Below are 18,197 nucleotides of genomic sequence, written 5' to 3' on the forward strand. Positions count from 1 at the left end.
CAGGCAAGATGTCAGCAGAAGGATTAAGGCAACCTGATAAAGAATCAGTTAGCCAAGGTGTGTGAAGCCAAAGGACTGGTGTACCCCAACCTGACTAAAGAGAAAATTATTTCAGACTTGGTCACTGCTCAGACCAGCAACCAGGAGGATAACCAGTGTGGTAATGGGAATCTGTAGCTCTCAGAGACATGACAGTCCACCTTTTCCTCAGAGGACTTAAAAAAATCCATCTGGAAATAAAGAGACTTGAACTGGAGGCCAAATGTTTGGAATTAAAATCAGCAGAGAGACTGCGGCGTTTGGCTGAAAAAAATGAGAGACCTGGTAAAGGGTAGTATGGGTGGTGAATGTGATATTAAGATAAGTATGATGAGAAGTGTAATAGGCATTAATTGTTAGGAGAAAGGCGAGAGTAGAGTATAAGATGAAGGGTTCCTATCAGCAGACCAAAGACGCATGTTTTCGAATGCATCTTGGTCGAACTGACAAAACCGAAACTGCAAAATATTGAAGCAGCATGTAAGCGAATTCTTTCTCTGGGAAAGAATTCGCTTGGCCGCTTCGGTACTTTGCCATTTTCGGCAGTGTAGTGCGGTCTTGGAGTTGGTATATTTAAGTAGGGGGTGTGTCGGGGGCAAAGCCCCCCAGTTAATCTCATGTTTTAATGTGTTTTCTTTTTTTTTTTTTTTGTTGAAACAGCAATTTTTTTCCCTTGGAAAAAAATCGCTGTTCTGACAGTTCGTTTTGTAAGCTTTCGCTTACATGGGGTCGATTAATCACTGTTCGCTTACCTAAGCATTCGGTGATCTAATATAGACCCTAAGATTTATATGGTGGATATGTAAATACTGATTGTTAGTATTTTGGGTCTGTTGTAGATTGTATACTGAGGAATAGAGGGCTATAATTAGTGCAGAGAGTTGGTGGGAGAGTAGTGTTAAGTAATTATGTTGATTTGTGATTGGGGTAGTGGGACAGATTATCTGATAGGTTGATTAAGATAAGGGATGTGTATAGTAAAGTTTAAGTGTAAGTGTACTGGGGATGGGTGGGAATTGGGGGTAGTGTGGGGGAACGGAGTTCGCCGGAGTGCACCAAGGGCGAATGGAGCTGGTTAAACCACGTGGCCAACCAGATCGCAACAGAAACAATCAGCCAGCAAAGAGGTCAGTGCTTTTATACAGAATTTAATTTTTCTGAGCACTTTCCTATTCGTTTTTTATATTTGTTTGGTTTTCTTTAGTAGAAAAGCTTGGCTTGATCATTAGTTTAGAAGAGATAGTATTACTCTTAAGTGAGGTAAGAAAGACATAGCAGACTAGAATAGCTAATGTGTAGGGGAGGGGGGAACTGAGCTAGTATGGGTCCAACTAGTGTGCATGTCACTATAAGGAGTTTTCAATTTCGTATAAATTCAGAGCCAGTTTTAAGGATGAGGACATACACTGCAGATTCTTTTACTTAATTTGGTGTTTTTAAGCTGTCACTATTGCTGGAGGCATATAGGGTAAGGATGTCCAGATAGGCAGGTTGTGAGGAAAAAGGATGTTCTCCATGCAGTGTATTAGGGAGGTGTAAATGAAGGAAGAGAGTAAGTATTGTTTAGGAACTAAGAAGATAATAGTAAGTGACCTCAAACAGTTAAACCATAGGTGTAGAGATTGATTTATACCCTATCTATGAACTACATTAAAGGAACAAACAAGTTAAAAAAGAATGCAGTTCAATTCACTTATACTGTTAAATATCAGCAGGAAGTTGTAGAAACTTACCAGAACACACTTCTGACTAATAATGACTTAGGCTAATTTCTGGTAAATAAATGAAATAAGAAAAAAGGCGCCAAAAATAACATTTGAATACTGGCGTATCATTTCTGGAGCATTAGAAAAAGAAAGAAATGCTATGATAATGAAATATAGTTCAGCATTAACATCAGAGAAAGAATATCAAATAAAGAGTGTTGAGTACAGGCATAAGATTTCAAACATTATCTTTTGGCACTATTTACAAGCTCAGATACGCTATTTGACCAGCGTTATAGTTGGAGACTATTGCAACGTCAATAGAACAATGAAATATGGTTCTGCCTTAAAATCTAATGTGATACTACAGTTGTGACTGTTATAGTCTCAATATGCTATGCAATTAGCTCTATAGTTAAAAACAGTTAAAATAGTTTGGACAAAAAAAATTAATAAAAAACTGCAATATACTATCCAGAAACTATTGCAACTTCAATAAAACAAGTAAATATGGTTCAGCCCTAATACTGGTCAAAATATGTAATATGTGATAAAGACCAATTCAAAAATTGTAGAGGTAATACGCAATACACCAAGAATTACTATGACAAGTAAAATACATGTATAGTCTAAAAAGTGAGGGCAAGTGCACAGTAAACTAAATAAAGTTATAAATAAAAACAGAATGCGAGAGGAGGAGTAAAAGTACGGAGGACCACACTTTACAAGAAATGGAAACATAAAGACAACATAATTACACATTTTATAAGGCAAAGGTGATGCTAAGTCCAACAGGATAAGAAAAGAATAAGGAATAATTGTAAACGTATGTTAGGAACGACAGCAGAATTAGGTAGTGGATAAAAATGTCAAAAAAGCAGGACAGTGGATAAAAAGATAGCAAGAAGAAGAAAAAGTAGAGAGGATGAAAGAGAATGGCTTAGATAAAATGAAAGAAAGGGGCTGAAGAAGATGGATGGGGATAAAAGTTAAGTAGGCAAGAGTTAAGGGGGGAGATGAGGAAAAAAACAGGTTAACAAGAGGAAATGGGGAAAAATGGTAAAGAAATGTGTTAGTGGCTAATATGAGCTGGAGGAGGAAATAAGACACATTGGCATCAGCGAGCAGAGGTAATAAATTAAAATGATGAAGGGGGAATTCATCTGTTTTTTCCTACAGCCATTCCTGTATCCAAGCACCCTGCTCTTAGTAATTATGCACCATCTTATCACCCTCCAAGGATGGGGTGAGGCACAGACTTCACAGATTTTGCTGCCTGGTATCACTAATGCCTATTTTCTTACATGATTACCTTTGGCTTTTGTTTCTGCTGCCTCTACAAGGTAAGTAACAAAGTCAGTCTTACCTGTACCGTGTCTCTGTTTTCATTATGTTTCAGTTTATTGTGCTTTCCCATTTACATTTTGTTATTTTTCTTCTGCCAGTACTTTTCTGTTTAGAATTCACTTTAGTGCTTGATTTTGTTGTAATAACACTGTATAAGGAAATGTAACATGCAATAATTCATTTTTAGTATGTGTGTCTGAGGTTATAGCCCCCACCCCCAAAACAAACACCCGCATTCTTGGGACAAATAGTATTTCACTTCCGTAGTTCTCACATCTGTAAAGTATCTATGGTAACCCTGTATCATTTTCCCCAGATAGCTGAAGTATAGTAGTATTTCACTGACTTATTTGCAAAATTCATTTTTTGAAAACCTGTGCTGTAAATAACAAAATGTGCCAACAGGTTCCTATTGCACTGTTGTCATATTCTACATTGGACCCTCTGGCCTTTCTGTATTTAGGAAAAGTAGATGCCCACAGTCATGGGCTGCCTACGGCTGTACATAGAGCAAATTGGTTCATAAGAACATTTGCTTGCTTACTTTCCATTTTCTGGTGTATCTGCAATCTGAAGAGCAGTATGCCAGCCTTTCTTGACCTGGACAATGACTGTTTGGTTTATTTCTCCCTGTCAAATAATAGGCAAGTTTAAGGCCTGATTTATCCTTTCAAATTTCTGAGTAGTGTATATTATTCTGCACTATGAATAAAGAAATCTTAGTAGAAACAGGTCCATAGGGAACTACTAAACATGGTTCAGGAGACCACTGAGGAGCCTAGCCCAGGTTTTCAACTGACCAGGAACACACTGCTTAAGTGACTTGTCTAGACCCATAAAGTACGCAAATGGAGGTGGTGGGAATCATACCCCTTACTTCAGGAAGCAGCTCAGTAACAACTCTGATTTAATCTACAGTTCTAGCTGCTACTATGAATGCATTTTTCTTTGTGTGTGTGTGTGTGTGTTTAATAAATTCTGTTCACAATATTCACACTAATGCCATGGTGTAAAAGTAGTATAAAACTAACAGTGCAATGTCTAGCCATCAGACTGCCAGGAAATATTACTGTCCCAGCGCCTATAACCAGAATACAATATATGCAGTGATACTTTGGAGTGGTGTCATTTACACGAATATGCAAAGTCAGCTTAACTTAGGTTGTACATACGTCAGAGGCCTTTTTCTCTGCCACCTCAAGCCTGTCCTGGGCATCTTTCAGGCTCTCAGCATATTTGTCCATCTCATCTTCGGCGACTCTGAGCTTCTTCTGTACATTGAGCAGCTCATCTTCAAGCTGGAGAGACAAAAAAACAAAGGATGTGATTTTAGTACAGCAGTTGTGAACCATACTTCATTGTTAAGCAACCAGTTACCTGCAGAGGTATGACATGCCTCCTTAGGCCTTGCAGTTAAAACTTGGAAGATGTGGCTTGTATAGATGCAACATTTCTAGGCTGACAAATGGGAACGTTTCATTTTAATTTCAATAGCTAAAACAATGTCACATTGTGCTTAGCAAGGAAAATGAAAGCAGGTCTGTTTGAAAGCATCAGATGGGAAGGAGCCAGGAGTAGCTAATATGAGATGAAAAGTGCAGCAGAAGAATTGTTTGATTTAGTCTGCTGCTATGCATATATCAGAATTCACCTCGACTAGAACATTAGCTGGTCAGGCCATGTACACATGATAGTTAAAAAAACAAACAAAAAAAAAAAAACCAATCTGTACACCTTCGTATCTCTCATTACAATAAATATAATGTATGCTCTGTTTCTGCCATGACTCATAATGAGACAGGATCTTTATCACCTCCTAGCTAGAAACCAGATGCAGTCTGTCACCCATGACAAATTAATCTGTTTAAATTCTGAACAACTAACTTATCAGTGACCTCAAGGCCAAATCCGTAACATGGGATTACCAGGAAACCATGGAGAACCACATATAGACCTCTGACTGACAACATAGACACCTGCATGCCTTAAAAGTATATGCTTCCAAGAGATTTAAGATCCTCAGGGCTTTGAAAATAAATGCAATTGTACTGATAGCTGAAAAAGATCCTCAGGGCAAAATTTGTTTGTAACATGTATCATCGGAAAAAAAGCTGGTGATAAGGCTTTTAGTATTGCAATCATATGCACTGGAATCTGTTACCATCTCACATATGGTTAGTAGACAAATCATCATATCTTTGAAACTAAACAAAAGAACTGTGTTCTCAGTCTATTTAAATACTACTGCTGCATTTAGGTGACGAGAGACAACTTTCACAATAATCACCTCAGATGTTCTTCTAAAAGAGAGAATCGGTGTAAGTTTTAAACCACAAAGCTAAATTTGGTGATCTGACATTGTGGAGGTGTAACCATCTTGCCACTTCTCACAAGGCCACGGTCACCTAAACGTGGCTGGTAGTAGGACAACTTGCTATTCCTCTCCTAAGTCCAGTCTGCCTTGCTAGATTAATTAGCAATGTTTAGGTTCATCAATTCCATGATTAGACATATACTGTTGATTAGTTAGGCTAGTTTAAGGAAATAAAAAGTGTTTGACACACACACACCTCATTGTAACATGTTCATCGGTTGCTTATTTTTTCTATGTTCTTGTGTTTTTAAACTAGAAGTGCTCTAATCTGAGCAGCTTTTTTTTGCTTTTTTACCCAGCGTTGCCAGTCACACAGCTTTGTGGTGTCATTACTAGAATGAAAACATATTATTCTGAACCAGCTATGGCCTCAGATGTGTAATTATTCAGAACAGCACAAGCATGGCTTGCTTGATTTGTCATTTTAAGAATAGAAAAAAAAAAGTGGCTTGCTTTTTAAAGTGACACCCCCTATCAGATGCATTTGCCTTTTGTATATTGTTTTATTAGTGGGCATATTCACATCCACATTTTCAGCCCTAGGAATGAGGCTACCTGCAGCATGACTTCAAAAATAATCTGACATTCTGTAATCAGGGCTTTGCAAACAACTATAAAGGCCCATAATCCACATCTACCTTCATTACATATGCAATGATCAGGTGTGAAAATTTTCAGAGCTATGAAAATATTTTAATATTAGCATAACAGTTCAGTTTATATACCAAAACACCTGCTGGTGTTGTCATTAACTGCTTCTTATTTTGCTGTGCTAGGCACATTCCTACCTTGGTAAACTAAAAGCAGGTAACTGAATTCTGGCAGTGACCCATGAATTTAATAACCGCTATTATCAGAAGTACAACCTTATGTTTTGCTTAAAAAATGCCAACTATGATATACCTACCAACTTAACTATATTAAGATGCAGCTTCTGAGTTTGACATTATCAGTAAAATTTAGGACTTGAAGCAATACAAAAAAATGAGCCTGGTAGTTCAGTGTGTCGTCTTAGTGAGATACAAAACAGGGACTGTTCTGCAACAGCAAGATACAAAATGTGAAACCATTAGGGCTTTATACTGCATGACAATTTCTGTGAATACTCTGTTAGAATGTTAAAAAAATACTTTCTACACTTTACCATGAGGCAGTTGATATATCCACCCCAGACATTTAAATTATCCTATTTCATTCTTCCTTCTGCTTTTTTTTATGAAAGTTACGGGTGGGTGTTTTGCAGGAATGTTAATCTTAGTGTCATTAGGTTTGTTTTTCTTCTGACACCATGCAATTTATACTTGTTTTAAAAGTTAATCAGTAAAGGTCTATAATAGACAGAGGCAGGAGATGTAGCCACTTCAATAGCTTTACTGAAATAGTGGTAGTCACATGATATGAATTCCTTTACTGGTACCACCTATTCTTAAAGAGATATAGAACAGTATCACATGGTGTGATTCATCATGTCATTAGAAGTTGCTCAGGGAACAAGCCTAAAGTTTAAGGACCAAATGATCACTTGATCTTTGTAACCAGCACATAAGGGCTATAGCTAGAGATGGCACATGCATAGAACCATGCGTTGTATTACTAGGCCAACATCGTAGAACCCTCTTCAATGGTACACATGCCAATCACCAGAGACCGACATGGGGTGGGCTAAGCAGAAATTCCAATGGCTCAGTAGATTATGGTCCAGACAAAAGGAGGAAGCTGATGGTCAAAAAGCAACTGGGAGAAATAGGTTGCAAAGGTTGCCTTTAGCACACAAAGTTGTATTAAATTCATGTACTGAAAGCATTTCATGATAGTTTCTGATCTATATCTCAGAGTAAAAGATTATATGTAGACTATTTGTGTTCTAAGTATTGCTTTATTATATTTACCTCCTGTAACTGACACTTCTAGTTGTTAACAACAGTTCATTTAATACTGGGATTTAATAGTGACGTGGCACATTTTATTGGCACTATGTCCGTGTTACATCACCTCTGTTTTCCAGTGTTTTTTTGGTAGTGAACCAGAAAAACAGTTCTTCCTTTTTTCATGCTTTTGTTATTTAAATAAAATTGGTATTAGTCTCTGTCACTTTCCAGATAAATAGCAATGCTATTATTAAAATAATAATTTTTCATACTGGTTTAATATAAAAAACACCATGATATTTTTTAACAATTTAGCAAAATGAGATACTAGTTTCAGGTTCTTTATTACCCATCTACATTCTTTGGGAGGGAAGGAAATGCTTCACTTACTAGTTCAATATTTAAGCTGGTATGTGTGGTTGTTTCACTAAATGCAAACTCACAACTCCGATCTCTAACTTAATCACCCTATAAAAACTACGTTGTGCATCTCAGCTTAATTAATAAATTACTCTACCCAGACCTTGCCAGTTGCTGATTTTTCTCTTATAATGCCCACTGTTATTGGTGGGCACTGAGGGAAGACATATTGTGACTGGATGAATTAGTGGGACTCATACAGAGGGGGAATCAAGATGGCTACCGTCTGATTATCTAGCATAACCACAGAGTGACTGTGACATGCATGCATTTTAAGTGCAGGGGAGGCGCCCTGCTCACATGATGTGGTCAGGCATAAAAAGCAGATCTGTCGAGCAGGACACTGGCTGAATTGGTCAACCTCAAACTATCAGATATATGCCAACGAAGGACTAAGTGGACAGCCATAAGTTCACAAACAGCGCAGTATTACAACCCAGATTAACAGTGAGATTGTTGCATGGAACCAATGTATTAAAACATTCTGCCAGTCTTTGGGACACATTGAGGAGCGATTCTGGACAAGGGTAACCCAAATAAATGACTGAAATTACTTGATTCTTTAACAGGTCATTTCTTGCTGTAGTTTTGCATGTATTCAGTAATAGTAAATACTAAAAAATTTAGAAATAAATTCATAAGGTCAAATTTCATCATATTTTACACTGTCTCAAAACTTCCTCAGCTCTCAAGCAAATGACCAGTGATTGTATTTTTTCCCTGACAGAATAGGTATGTAAATGAATTTTGTACTGTTTGTTTGGCTTTATTGGTGGTAGGAAGGTATATCTTTTAGAATAGCTAACAGTTTGTTGATAGAGTTGTAGTTTACCAAACACAGTTTGTCAAAAGATAGCCTTGGCAATATCCATCATAAACTCTTTATTTCAAGGTAAAATCTAACTCTTGAAACAGACTTATTAGCTTACTCCTTCCGATGATAATTTTGAGTTGCTGAATGTTTAACAGTTATGTGACATTCTGCAGAAAACCTTTTTGCGAATATCAGTGCTTTCAGTGGATAAGAACATAAGTACTTTACACGATGGGAAAGTTTTAAATCATCTATTATGTTTTGTGTTCATGCATGCTTTGTATACTTGTGAATTATTTATAGTAACTGTTGTTAAACTGGAAAACCAAGTGAATGAATAGTGATTTTCACATCACTTAAAGTCATTAGTTTGTATATAGTTTTTTAGCTAAGAATGTATGTTCCATTATTTTTTAATGGTTAAATATTCACAATGCTGCTGCCAAGAAGCCTTTTGGTCAAGGAAATAACCAATAAAAGTTGACTTCAAACATAGTGCAGAACTACCACAGTTGCATATGCCAAATGAAGAGGCCTCCTGTAAAAAAAGCTTTTTACATGAGTGCATAAATACCAGTGTTTTATATACTGAGTGAGTGAGACCCGTTAGCTTTACTATTTTGAACTCAGCCTCTGCTTTTACATAAATTAAAAATGCATCTTGTCCAGATTCTGACAGGCTGAAATTGTTAAGATTAAACAGTTTAAAAAATCAAGTGCATCTGATAAAGTGCTTTCTTCCAACTGATTTCTAGGAATTTGGGCTTGCCTGACAATGGCAGCATTGCTGCACTTAGAACCCTAATACTATGTGGTTACTGCCCTACTTATAAACAACCCGGTTGGTACCTCACCAAAAGACAAAGGCCCAGTATGTTCTCCATATAAAGGCAGAAACATACATTATCTACAAATTCACTTATGGTAATCATAGGAGTGTTTTCTCTTGTGTTGGTGAGAGTGTAGAAATTTGATGCCTACAGTTTTCTGCATAAAATGCTATGGATGTAGAGTTGCTTAGTATGCTATAGGGAACACAAGCAATAATGCCCGACAGGGTGTGTGTTGTGTAAATAATGTCTACACAGGGGTGTTCTGAGGCCAGACACCACAGGCTGAGGGCCTCTACATCCCTGCAAGGGTGTTATTTACACACACACACACACACACACACACACACACACACACACCCTGCCCAGCATTATAGCACTTAGAGAATGGGCTAGCTGTTAAACTGTATTTGTTTTTTTATTTTTTTTTAATTGCTACACACACACACACACACACACACATATATATATATATATATATATATATATATATATATATATAGTAATAATTTTGATATAAAATAGTTCTTCCACCTACTGTATCAAACGTTCTGTAGTATATGCTGGGGCTGAAGTCAGTAATGAGGTACATTTGATTTTCATATTTCTTTTAACTAATCAGGGTCACTTTTAACATAGTAATACTGTTAATATCAGACACTGACACGATAAGAGAATGTCAATTAATATACATTTTCTGAAGTAAAAAAAGTCTTATAAATCTATTTATTGTCATTGCTCATTAAGTGTAATCCACCACATTTTCTCCAAAAGTCACCATTTTTAGGAAGGATTAAGGGAGGCAGAGCTAAAATTTCAGTCAAAATCAGGGGTGTCCCTGAAAATCAGCGGGAGGTGAGTTATATGGACTATCCTTCAGAAAATGCATGTTAACATAAATTCTGTTATAGCAACTTTCTTTTTTATAACAGCAATGTTTAAAATCTGTCCTTATTTTTCAGTACCCCCCATTATTTTAGGCTTTAGCCGGATTTCGAGCTAAGCAGTTGAGAGGTATGCACACCTCTTAATTTTAAAGGAGTTGCATCCACTGCTTGATCGATCGATCTCTCTCTCACATACAATCCCTTCCGCTTTCATACACTTGTGCATGCAGACAAAAACATAAACACTCTCTCACACACACTCTCTCACACACACACACACACTTTTCTATTTTTTTAATCTGTTTTAATTTTACACTCTCTAAACAGCAAAAGCACTGCTTAGCGAGTGTAAAATAATGGTGTCTGTTTGCACAACTTCAGTCTGAGCTCCACAGCAGTTTATGTTCAAATGACTGAATGCTTATTTTTATGTGTTTGTAAGGAGTGTGCAACAAAATGAATGAAACGGTTTTGGTGATTGGTGTATATGTCCAAGTGCTTGTGAGTTAGGGGTGGGGTAAGGGTTATGTAATGGGATAGGTTTAATGTTTTGCATAGTTGGTGTTCTGTGTCATTTTATTTTGTGTGGTGGTACTGCTAGGAAAGGGTTTTTGGTAAGATAATATGTATGGTTATGGTTAGCACACATTGGTAAGCTGATACTGCAGGGGGTGGGGTTAAAATCCATTCCCAAACCTACATTGCTAGCGGTACAAACGGCTACCTTGCTTCTTTGCCATTTGGCTTGCTCTGGAATGACACTTATTTTGTGCAGGTATGAGTTGTGTACTATGCTTGTCAGTTTAATATGTAAAACAGAATGGCAGAATCTGCTACAGAAAGACATGCATTGTGTAGGCATCAGAAGAGTCCGCTCCTCCGGTTCAACTAATTCAGAAATGTGTATTTCCTGATATGAAACTGTTATAGGGTTGCCACCTTTTCAAATGGCTAAAGTGGGACATTTTTGGTACAAGCATCAGATTTTACAGGCCGACACATACCCATGGCCATTACAAAGGATAGAACTTAACTTTCGTGCCTAAATAAAAACTTATTCTTGTAGTATTTTAGTTGCTTATTCTGTTTCTTATAACATTTAGATATTTCAGATACAGAATAACTGTTTTATGCAACTATTACATAAAATATAGGAAATAATTTTGTCCTAAAATCTCAGGACATTTGCCATTTTTACAATTTTTTGTCAGGACACAACTGCCCAAAGAGGGACTGTCCCTCGCAAAATGGGACAGGTGGTAACCCTAAACTGTTATAGCTAGCTCCAGAAGAGCTATTCCTAAACCATCTTGGGGGAGGGGATATTTCCTGTTGCAGAATGTCAGACTCCTGCTAAATTTACCGTGTTAACTGGATCAATTGATTGACTTCCTGTACGTTAGTTTGTAATGAAATGGCTAATTTACATTAAGTCACTTAACAAAAGCCCAGACCATCCAGTCTGAATGAAATGTGTACCTCTGCTTTGTCAATATTGTATGTCAGTATGCAGAAAGGTGCAAATGCGGGGAGTTCCTTTCCTCCGGAAATATTGTATGGTAAGTGCACAGATCCATAGATATCTTATATTTAGACTTAATTACATTTACAGACACAGTTAGAACTCTTAATTCTGCCAGAGAAGTCTGATAAAAAGTTAGTGTGTGCAGCTTCTAAAAAATGTACTGCTGAATTTTTACTTAATGTACCACTCTTCTGGTTTAAGCTTTGTAGTGACATTATTTAAGTATATTATGTCAATATATCCAGGCTTCCACTGATATTATAATATTCCAGTCGAAATTTCCATGTAAACAAATGTCAAATAAATAAATACGTACAAACATACATACATTTATTTGTGTGAAAAATGTCTGATAGAAGAATCAGTTTGTATGTGTGCGTCTTTTAATAACTGTGTTTTATCTCTGTGGGAAAATACGGTAGGAAGTCAGTGTGTGTATGTGTCTGTATCTGTGTCTTTGTTTCATACCTCACAACCTCTTAGAGTAAGAAGTCTGTACAAAGCCAGAAATAACGGGGAAACATAGGCCCCAAAACAGGGACACTTTTTAAATATTGCTCTTAACAAACATGGAAAGTAGATAGACCAACAGGTTTTGCATTAGCATGGATTTTCTGAAGGACATGAAGCCTAAAACTCAAATGTCTGCCATTATTTTCTGACTTCAAATCCTCCGTGATTTGACAATGATTTGCAAAAAAACTACAATTTTATGAGAAACAGGCCAAAAATATGATGCAAAAATCTGAACATTAAGTGAAAATCTGGAGAGTTGAGAGGTATGGTGTGTTTTTAATTTATTTTTGAAATATTTACTCTACTGTTATGCTTAAATGTACTTAAGCATGTTATTGTTCACTGGATTGCATTTAATCAGGTTATATAAGTCTATTATACTTCCTCACATTATATATATATTTATTTTTTATGTACTTAACATTTGTTTACAGGGAAAGTCTGATCAGGAAAGATCCCATTTTCAGCGGAGGCTTGGGGAGAAACATTCCAGATGCATGTCATGTCTTTAACTGAATTCTGTTGCCCCTCACCTGACTTGTGCTACTACTTACTGCATGCTGTTGTATTTTTCCATTTTGTTATTCCTTCCTGGATTTTTGCTATTTGCTTATGCTGTTCCTTTCTCCACATTAGCATACTGCACTACACACTGTGTTTTAAACCTAATTTAGGTGCAACATTTATATACTGTATTGTGTGTTAAGCCTGAATTAGTTGTGACATTTATATGCTGTACTTTGTGTTTTTAAGACTGATTTAGTTGTGATGTTTATATACTGCACTGTCCTGTTTTAAACCACTTTTGCATGTTTTAGTATACTGTACTATGTACACCGTACTATATACTCCTAATACTTCTATCTTTCACATGTGTTGGTATACTGCACTATGTACATCGAGCTGTATACTCCTGTCTTTTACATGTATGTACACTGAGCTGTATACTCCTGTCTTTTACTTCTGTTAGTATACTGCACTATATACACTGTACTGTATACTCTTGTCTTTTATGTGTTAGTATACTGTACTACTGTATTATTGGGTACCAATAAGAGTGAAAGGGAAGGTCTACAAGAGGGTAGTGAGACCAGCTATGTTATATGGGTTGGAGACGGTAGCATTGACGAAAAGGCAGGAGTCAGAGCTGGATGTGGCAGAGTTAAAGATGTTAAGGTTTGCACTGGGTGTGACTAGGATGGACAGGATTAGGAATCAGTATATTAGAGGGTCAGCTCAGGTTGGACAGTTTGGAGACAAAGCAAGAGAGGCGAGATTGCGTTGGTTTGGACATGTGCTGAGGAGGGATGCTGGATATATTGGGAAAAGGATGCTAAGGATGGAGCTGCCAGGTAAGAGGAAAAGAGGAAGGCCTAAGATAAGGATTATGGATGTGATGAGAGAGGACATGCAGGCAGTTGGTGTGAAAGAGCATGATGCAGAGGACAGAAAGAAATGGAAACAGATGATCCACCGTGGCGACCCCTAATGGGAACACCCGAAAGAAGATGATACTGTACTATATACACCGTGCTGTATACTCCTATCTTTTATGTGTGTTAGTATACTGCACTATGTATACAGAGCTGTATACTCGTATTCTTTACATGTGTTAGTATACCATACTATGTACACTGAACTGTATACTCCTATCTTTAACTTGTGTTAGTGTACTGCACTATATACACCAACCTGTATACTCGTTTTACATGTGTTAGTATACTGCACTATGTACACCATACTGTATACTCCTAGTGTTTACATGTGTTAGTATACTGTACTATGTACACTGTATTATATATTCCCATTACAGTAGGATATTATGGTATTCCTAATCCTGGTTTATTTGTGGTTTAGGTGCCTGCATTGTGAAACATTCTGTTATACTGTGCTGTGTGACCTAATCCTGCCTTACTTGTGACATCTTTCTGAGCAATGTACTCCATATCTGCATTAACTTACTGTATTGTATTAAATAATCCTGTATTAGTGTGACGCCCCTGCACTGGCCCAGTAATGAAGGAGCCTCAATCCTCATCACTGGCAACAGTAAGGGATGTACACAATGGGAGGATGACAAGTGCACACAGAGTAAAATGCAGTTTCGCTTAAGAGCACACAAAGATCACAGTCAGTCTGGGCCTGGTTCCTCCCTCTTTCTCCAGATCTCCAGTAAGACTCCCCACTGGCATAGCTATACTGTTGAGATCTCAGCTGAGTGGCCAAGCTAAAACCTTCAGCACCTCTCTGTCCAACCAGTGCTTCGTGTCTCTGCCCAAGTAGCTGACACCCACACACTTTGAGATTTGACTGATATACAACACACACACACGCCTGGGAAAGGCTGGCACAGGTTTACTAGCTATGCCCCCTTCTGCCTAGTCTATAAGGTAGTACCAGCTGCCACCAGCCACCCTTGCTTATCAGTTACTATAAGGCCCTTACAAAGGGTGTCCAATCCTACTGTGTAATGTTACTATTAATCCAAATGGTAGTTTGACCAAGCAAGGCTTTTTACGAGTGGCCTGTACAGTGTCACCAAATACATATGGAAGTACTCTAGGAGCTTAAATATGCCTCACAAATATCAGCCACAAAGATCAGTTTAAATATATTTAATAAATAATACAAGAGCAAGATAATACTCAGTACACAGACACAGTTACTTCAGAGTTCAAAATCACAGGAAATATTTTAACAACATTGCAGGATAGTCTCAAATAAATACAAAAAAATCTAAACTAAGCTTTACCATTGTCGTATTTATATCTAAAAGAGATACTATGCCCTAAATCATACTTACAGAGCAAGCCAAGTGCAGATGGTGATGATGAGTGGATGTTATTGCTAGATCCAAGACAAAATACAAAATGTACAGTCTCTCTCTGAGAGAGTTCTTAAATTAATAATAAATATTACTGCTGGGTTAGCTTGGATGACATCACTCTGTCACCTGACTTCACTTCCCAGGCTAAACAGATACTAAGAATTTTAACATCTCTGTGTGAGAAGTACATATCTCTCAAAAGTTTGCAGACCTTGGAAGTTGTAAAACAATAAAAGTTTTTACATTTGAAACCTAGTAATCATTTCTGTTTCAAAACAATACAAAGACTTCTAGCTGTAGACATTGTGTCTGCTAATGAACTGAAACTGAGAGCTAACACAATCGTAAAGCACTTTAATTTCAACTTATTTTCTTGACGTTTTGCAAGTTACCTCTGTATGTTCCAGTTTCTACTATTAAAACATACATTTGCGCAGGTATATAGTTTATATACATTTCTGTTCTTTACCAGTAGGGTACACTGTGGACACATCATTGAAGCTCAGTACTGTACAAACCCTGTTCAACACACCAGTAGTTTAATACACACATAACATATACTTCTGTATACATCATAATAGTCACAAATGACAGAATTATTTACAAAATTCCAGCTAGCTGGGCTGGCAGCATTTTGATTTGTCACAATAAGTTGAATCATTTATCTGCCTTTCCCCCTTTCCGGTTGTTCTTGTTTACCATATTATTATTCTGTACATCTTCTAGTATAGTATAGTGTAGTGTACTATAGTATAAATCTCCCTTTCCTTCTTACTTTAGCCCATTTACCCCTGGATATCTGCCACTGTGGTGCCACAGCCTACCTTTACGTCATATGCAGCACTGGGAATCCCCAGGCACTCAAACAACTACCTCATGTTCCCTGACAACCTCCTTACTGGAGGTTATACATATTTTGAAACCTATATATTTTGTAACTACCTATGGTGTTTTTAGCTAAGTTTTGATAGATTTAGTGAAATATTATGTTAATTTAAGTTTAGGGATTTAGTTAAGTTACTCTCTCCCTGTTTGGAGATGATATATAGGAGAGGTAGAAATTTGAGGGACATTTTGGTACATAACCACTTTTGGTTACCAGTTTTGACCCCTACATACTCTTTGTACCCCTCTAATATGAGGGGTACTTTGTCCTTGCGGCCATTGTTATGTATGTGTTTATGTGGTCAGGACTTTTCCTTTTATGAATGGACATCCTTTCCATCCTTTAGAAATGTTTAATTGTGACATGGAGGGTATAGTTTATGCCCTACAGTGCCATTGTGGTCTAATCTATAGAGGAGAATGCTGAAGGAAATTTAAACTAGACTACCAGAACATGTAAGAAACATTAAAAATCAGAAGGCAGATAGCCCTGTTGTACAGCATTTTATGGAGTTTCATAATTCTAACCCTGATGACATAAAAGCCACTATTTTAGAAAGAGTGCCAGGTAAATGTTATTCTGATAGTGTGTATAGGAAAAGGTTGTTGTATAAGGAAACTATTTTTATTTTAAAGTTTGGCACTTTGTCTCCCACAGGTATTAATTTAGTGTAACTGGAGGCTTTTGATTTAATTATTTTTGTTTTATTGGTTAACTGGATAATTATTTGATTATTATATGTATTTAAGTTAAGGCTTGTTGCCTTTAGCTTTGTACTCCTTGAAGGCTTTGCTGAAGCACAAGAGAAATATTACTCTTACTAGGTTCCTGCCTGTTGTTGAACCTCCTTACTGGTACCTAATAATGAGCTCAACTGTGAGAAGTCTAAATACATATTCACAATGATGTCCAACTTCTCAGAAATCATGGTTTTCAACAAACAGCACACTCCTTCCAAACTGCATTCCAGAATCATCTCTAAGCCCCGCATGGTGCGGTACCAAAGAGGATCCTGCTTAAGCCCCCTGGACAGCAGACTAGTAGTCGCAGACCTTGGCCCCACAGACCCAGACATTACTTAGTATGCATATACCTGCATCGACTATTTCCTTCCTGAACGTTGGTCACTAACCTTTAAGGCTACAATAGCATTTGTCACCCACAGGTGGCTTAATTATTGATGACTTCCTTATCAGACATTTTGGCATTCCACTCACCAGACTGAGCAGGTGCAGAGTGACAGCTAATTGTCTCTCAGGTGCTAAGATTCATGCTGGCACTATTGCACTTAAATATCTCCATCCAAAGCATGCATATGAGCTGGTCATTGCCGTTATGGGAGTGAATGACCTTAGATACTCCACCCTGGGAGACGAAAAAAGACATAGTTGCACTCATAATGTATATTACCATGACTGGGAAGAATCTAGTCATGAGCAGCATTTTGCCTCACCAGAAATAATGTCACAATTCAACAAAAATATTTAACTTAAGCAACTGGCTTTGTAATTGGTATAATTGTAAACGGGGGATACAATGTATGTCCTGCCTGCTTTGCCAGGGGTGGCCTGCAACTCTCCCCTCAGAACTTCCTCCAATTGGCAAAGACATTTTCTACCAAATACCATTTTAGGCTGTATTCCAGACCTTCTAACTTAAATTTACATTTTTCAATACCAACTTGTCACTACTGATTATTAGGAGTCTTAATAATAAAATGGCTGCCCTTTTGATCCTTGAACATATCCACATGTGTATAATTACCAAAACTGGCTTTCTATGTAATGCAAACACACAATTTTTATGTGGGTTTACTGCATGTCATTTATTCAGATCCTCTGGGAATCGAAGGGGTGTGTCTATATTCATCCATAATCTTATTTCCCAGTGGGAAAACCTGTCTGGCAATAATCTCAAACTAATGGATTTCCTTATATCAATAAACAAGTATCATATTGCTGGCAACTATAGAAGCCCTTCTATGTCTCCTACTGACTATGGCACCTACCTGAACCAGCTGGAATCCCTAAATATCGGACCTAATGCATTCAGCCTGGGGAAACTTTAATTGACAAACAATTAGCTGACAAAAGTATATAACCAACAACAAATATACACAATTCCTTAACTTTATTCATGCCAACGCTCTTGACCAAGC

The 18,197-nt window shown here is 37.3% G+C and overlaps 1 protein-coding gene across 1 annotated transcript in view; it reads right to left on the bottom strand.

Annotated features, from left to right (window-relative positions):
* LOC122817652 (tropomyosin alpha-4 chain) overlaps positions 1-18,197 on the bottom strand; it is a 540,823-nt gene that overhangs the window by 263,746 nt on the left and 258,880 nt on the right. The window contains exon 2 of the mRNA XM_044090713.1: positions 4,265-4,390. Coding sequence (XP_043946648.1) covers positions 4,265-4,390 — 126 coding nt within the window. The remainder of the gene's footprint in view (positions 1-4,264; positions 4,391-18,197) is intronic.

The sequence above is a fragment of the Protopterus annectens genome, chromosome 13.part0 (genome assembly GCF_019279795.1).
Source record: "Protopterus annectens isolate FY-2018-M chromosome 13.part0, PAN1.0, whole genome shotgun sequence".
Lineage (NCBI taxonomy): Eukaryota > Metazoa > Chordata > Ceratodontiformes > Protopteridae > Protopterus > Protopterus annectens.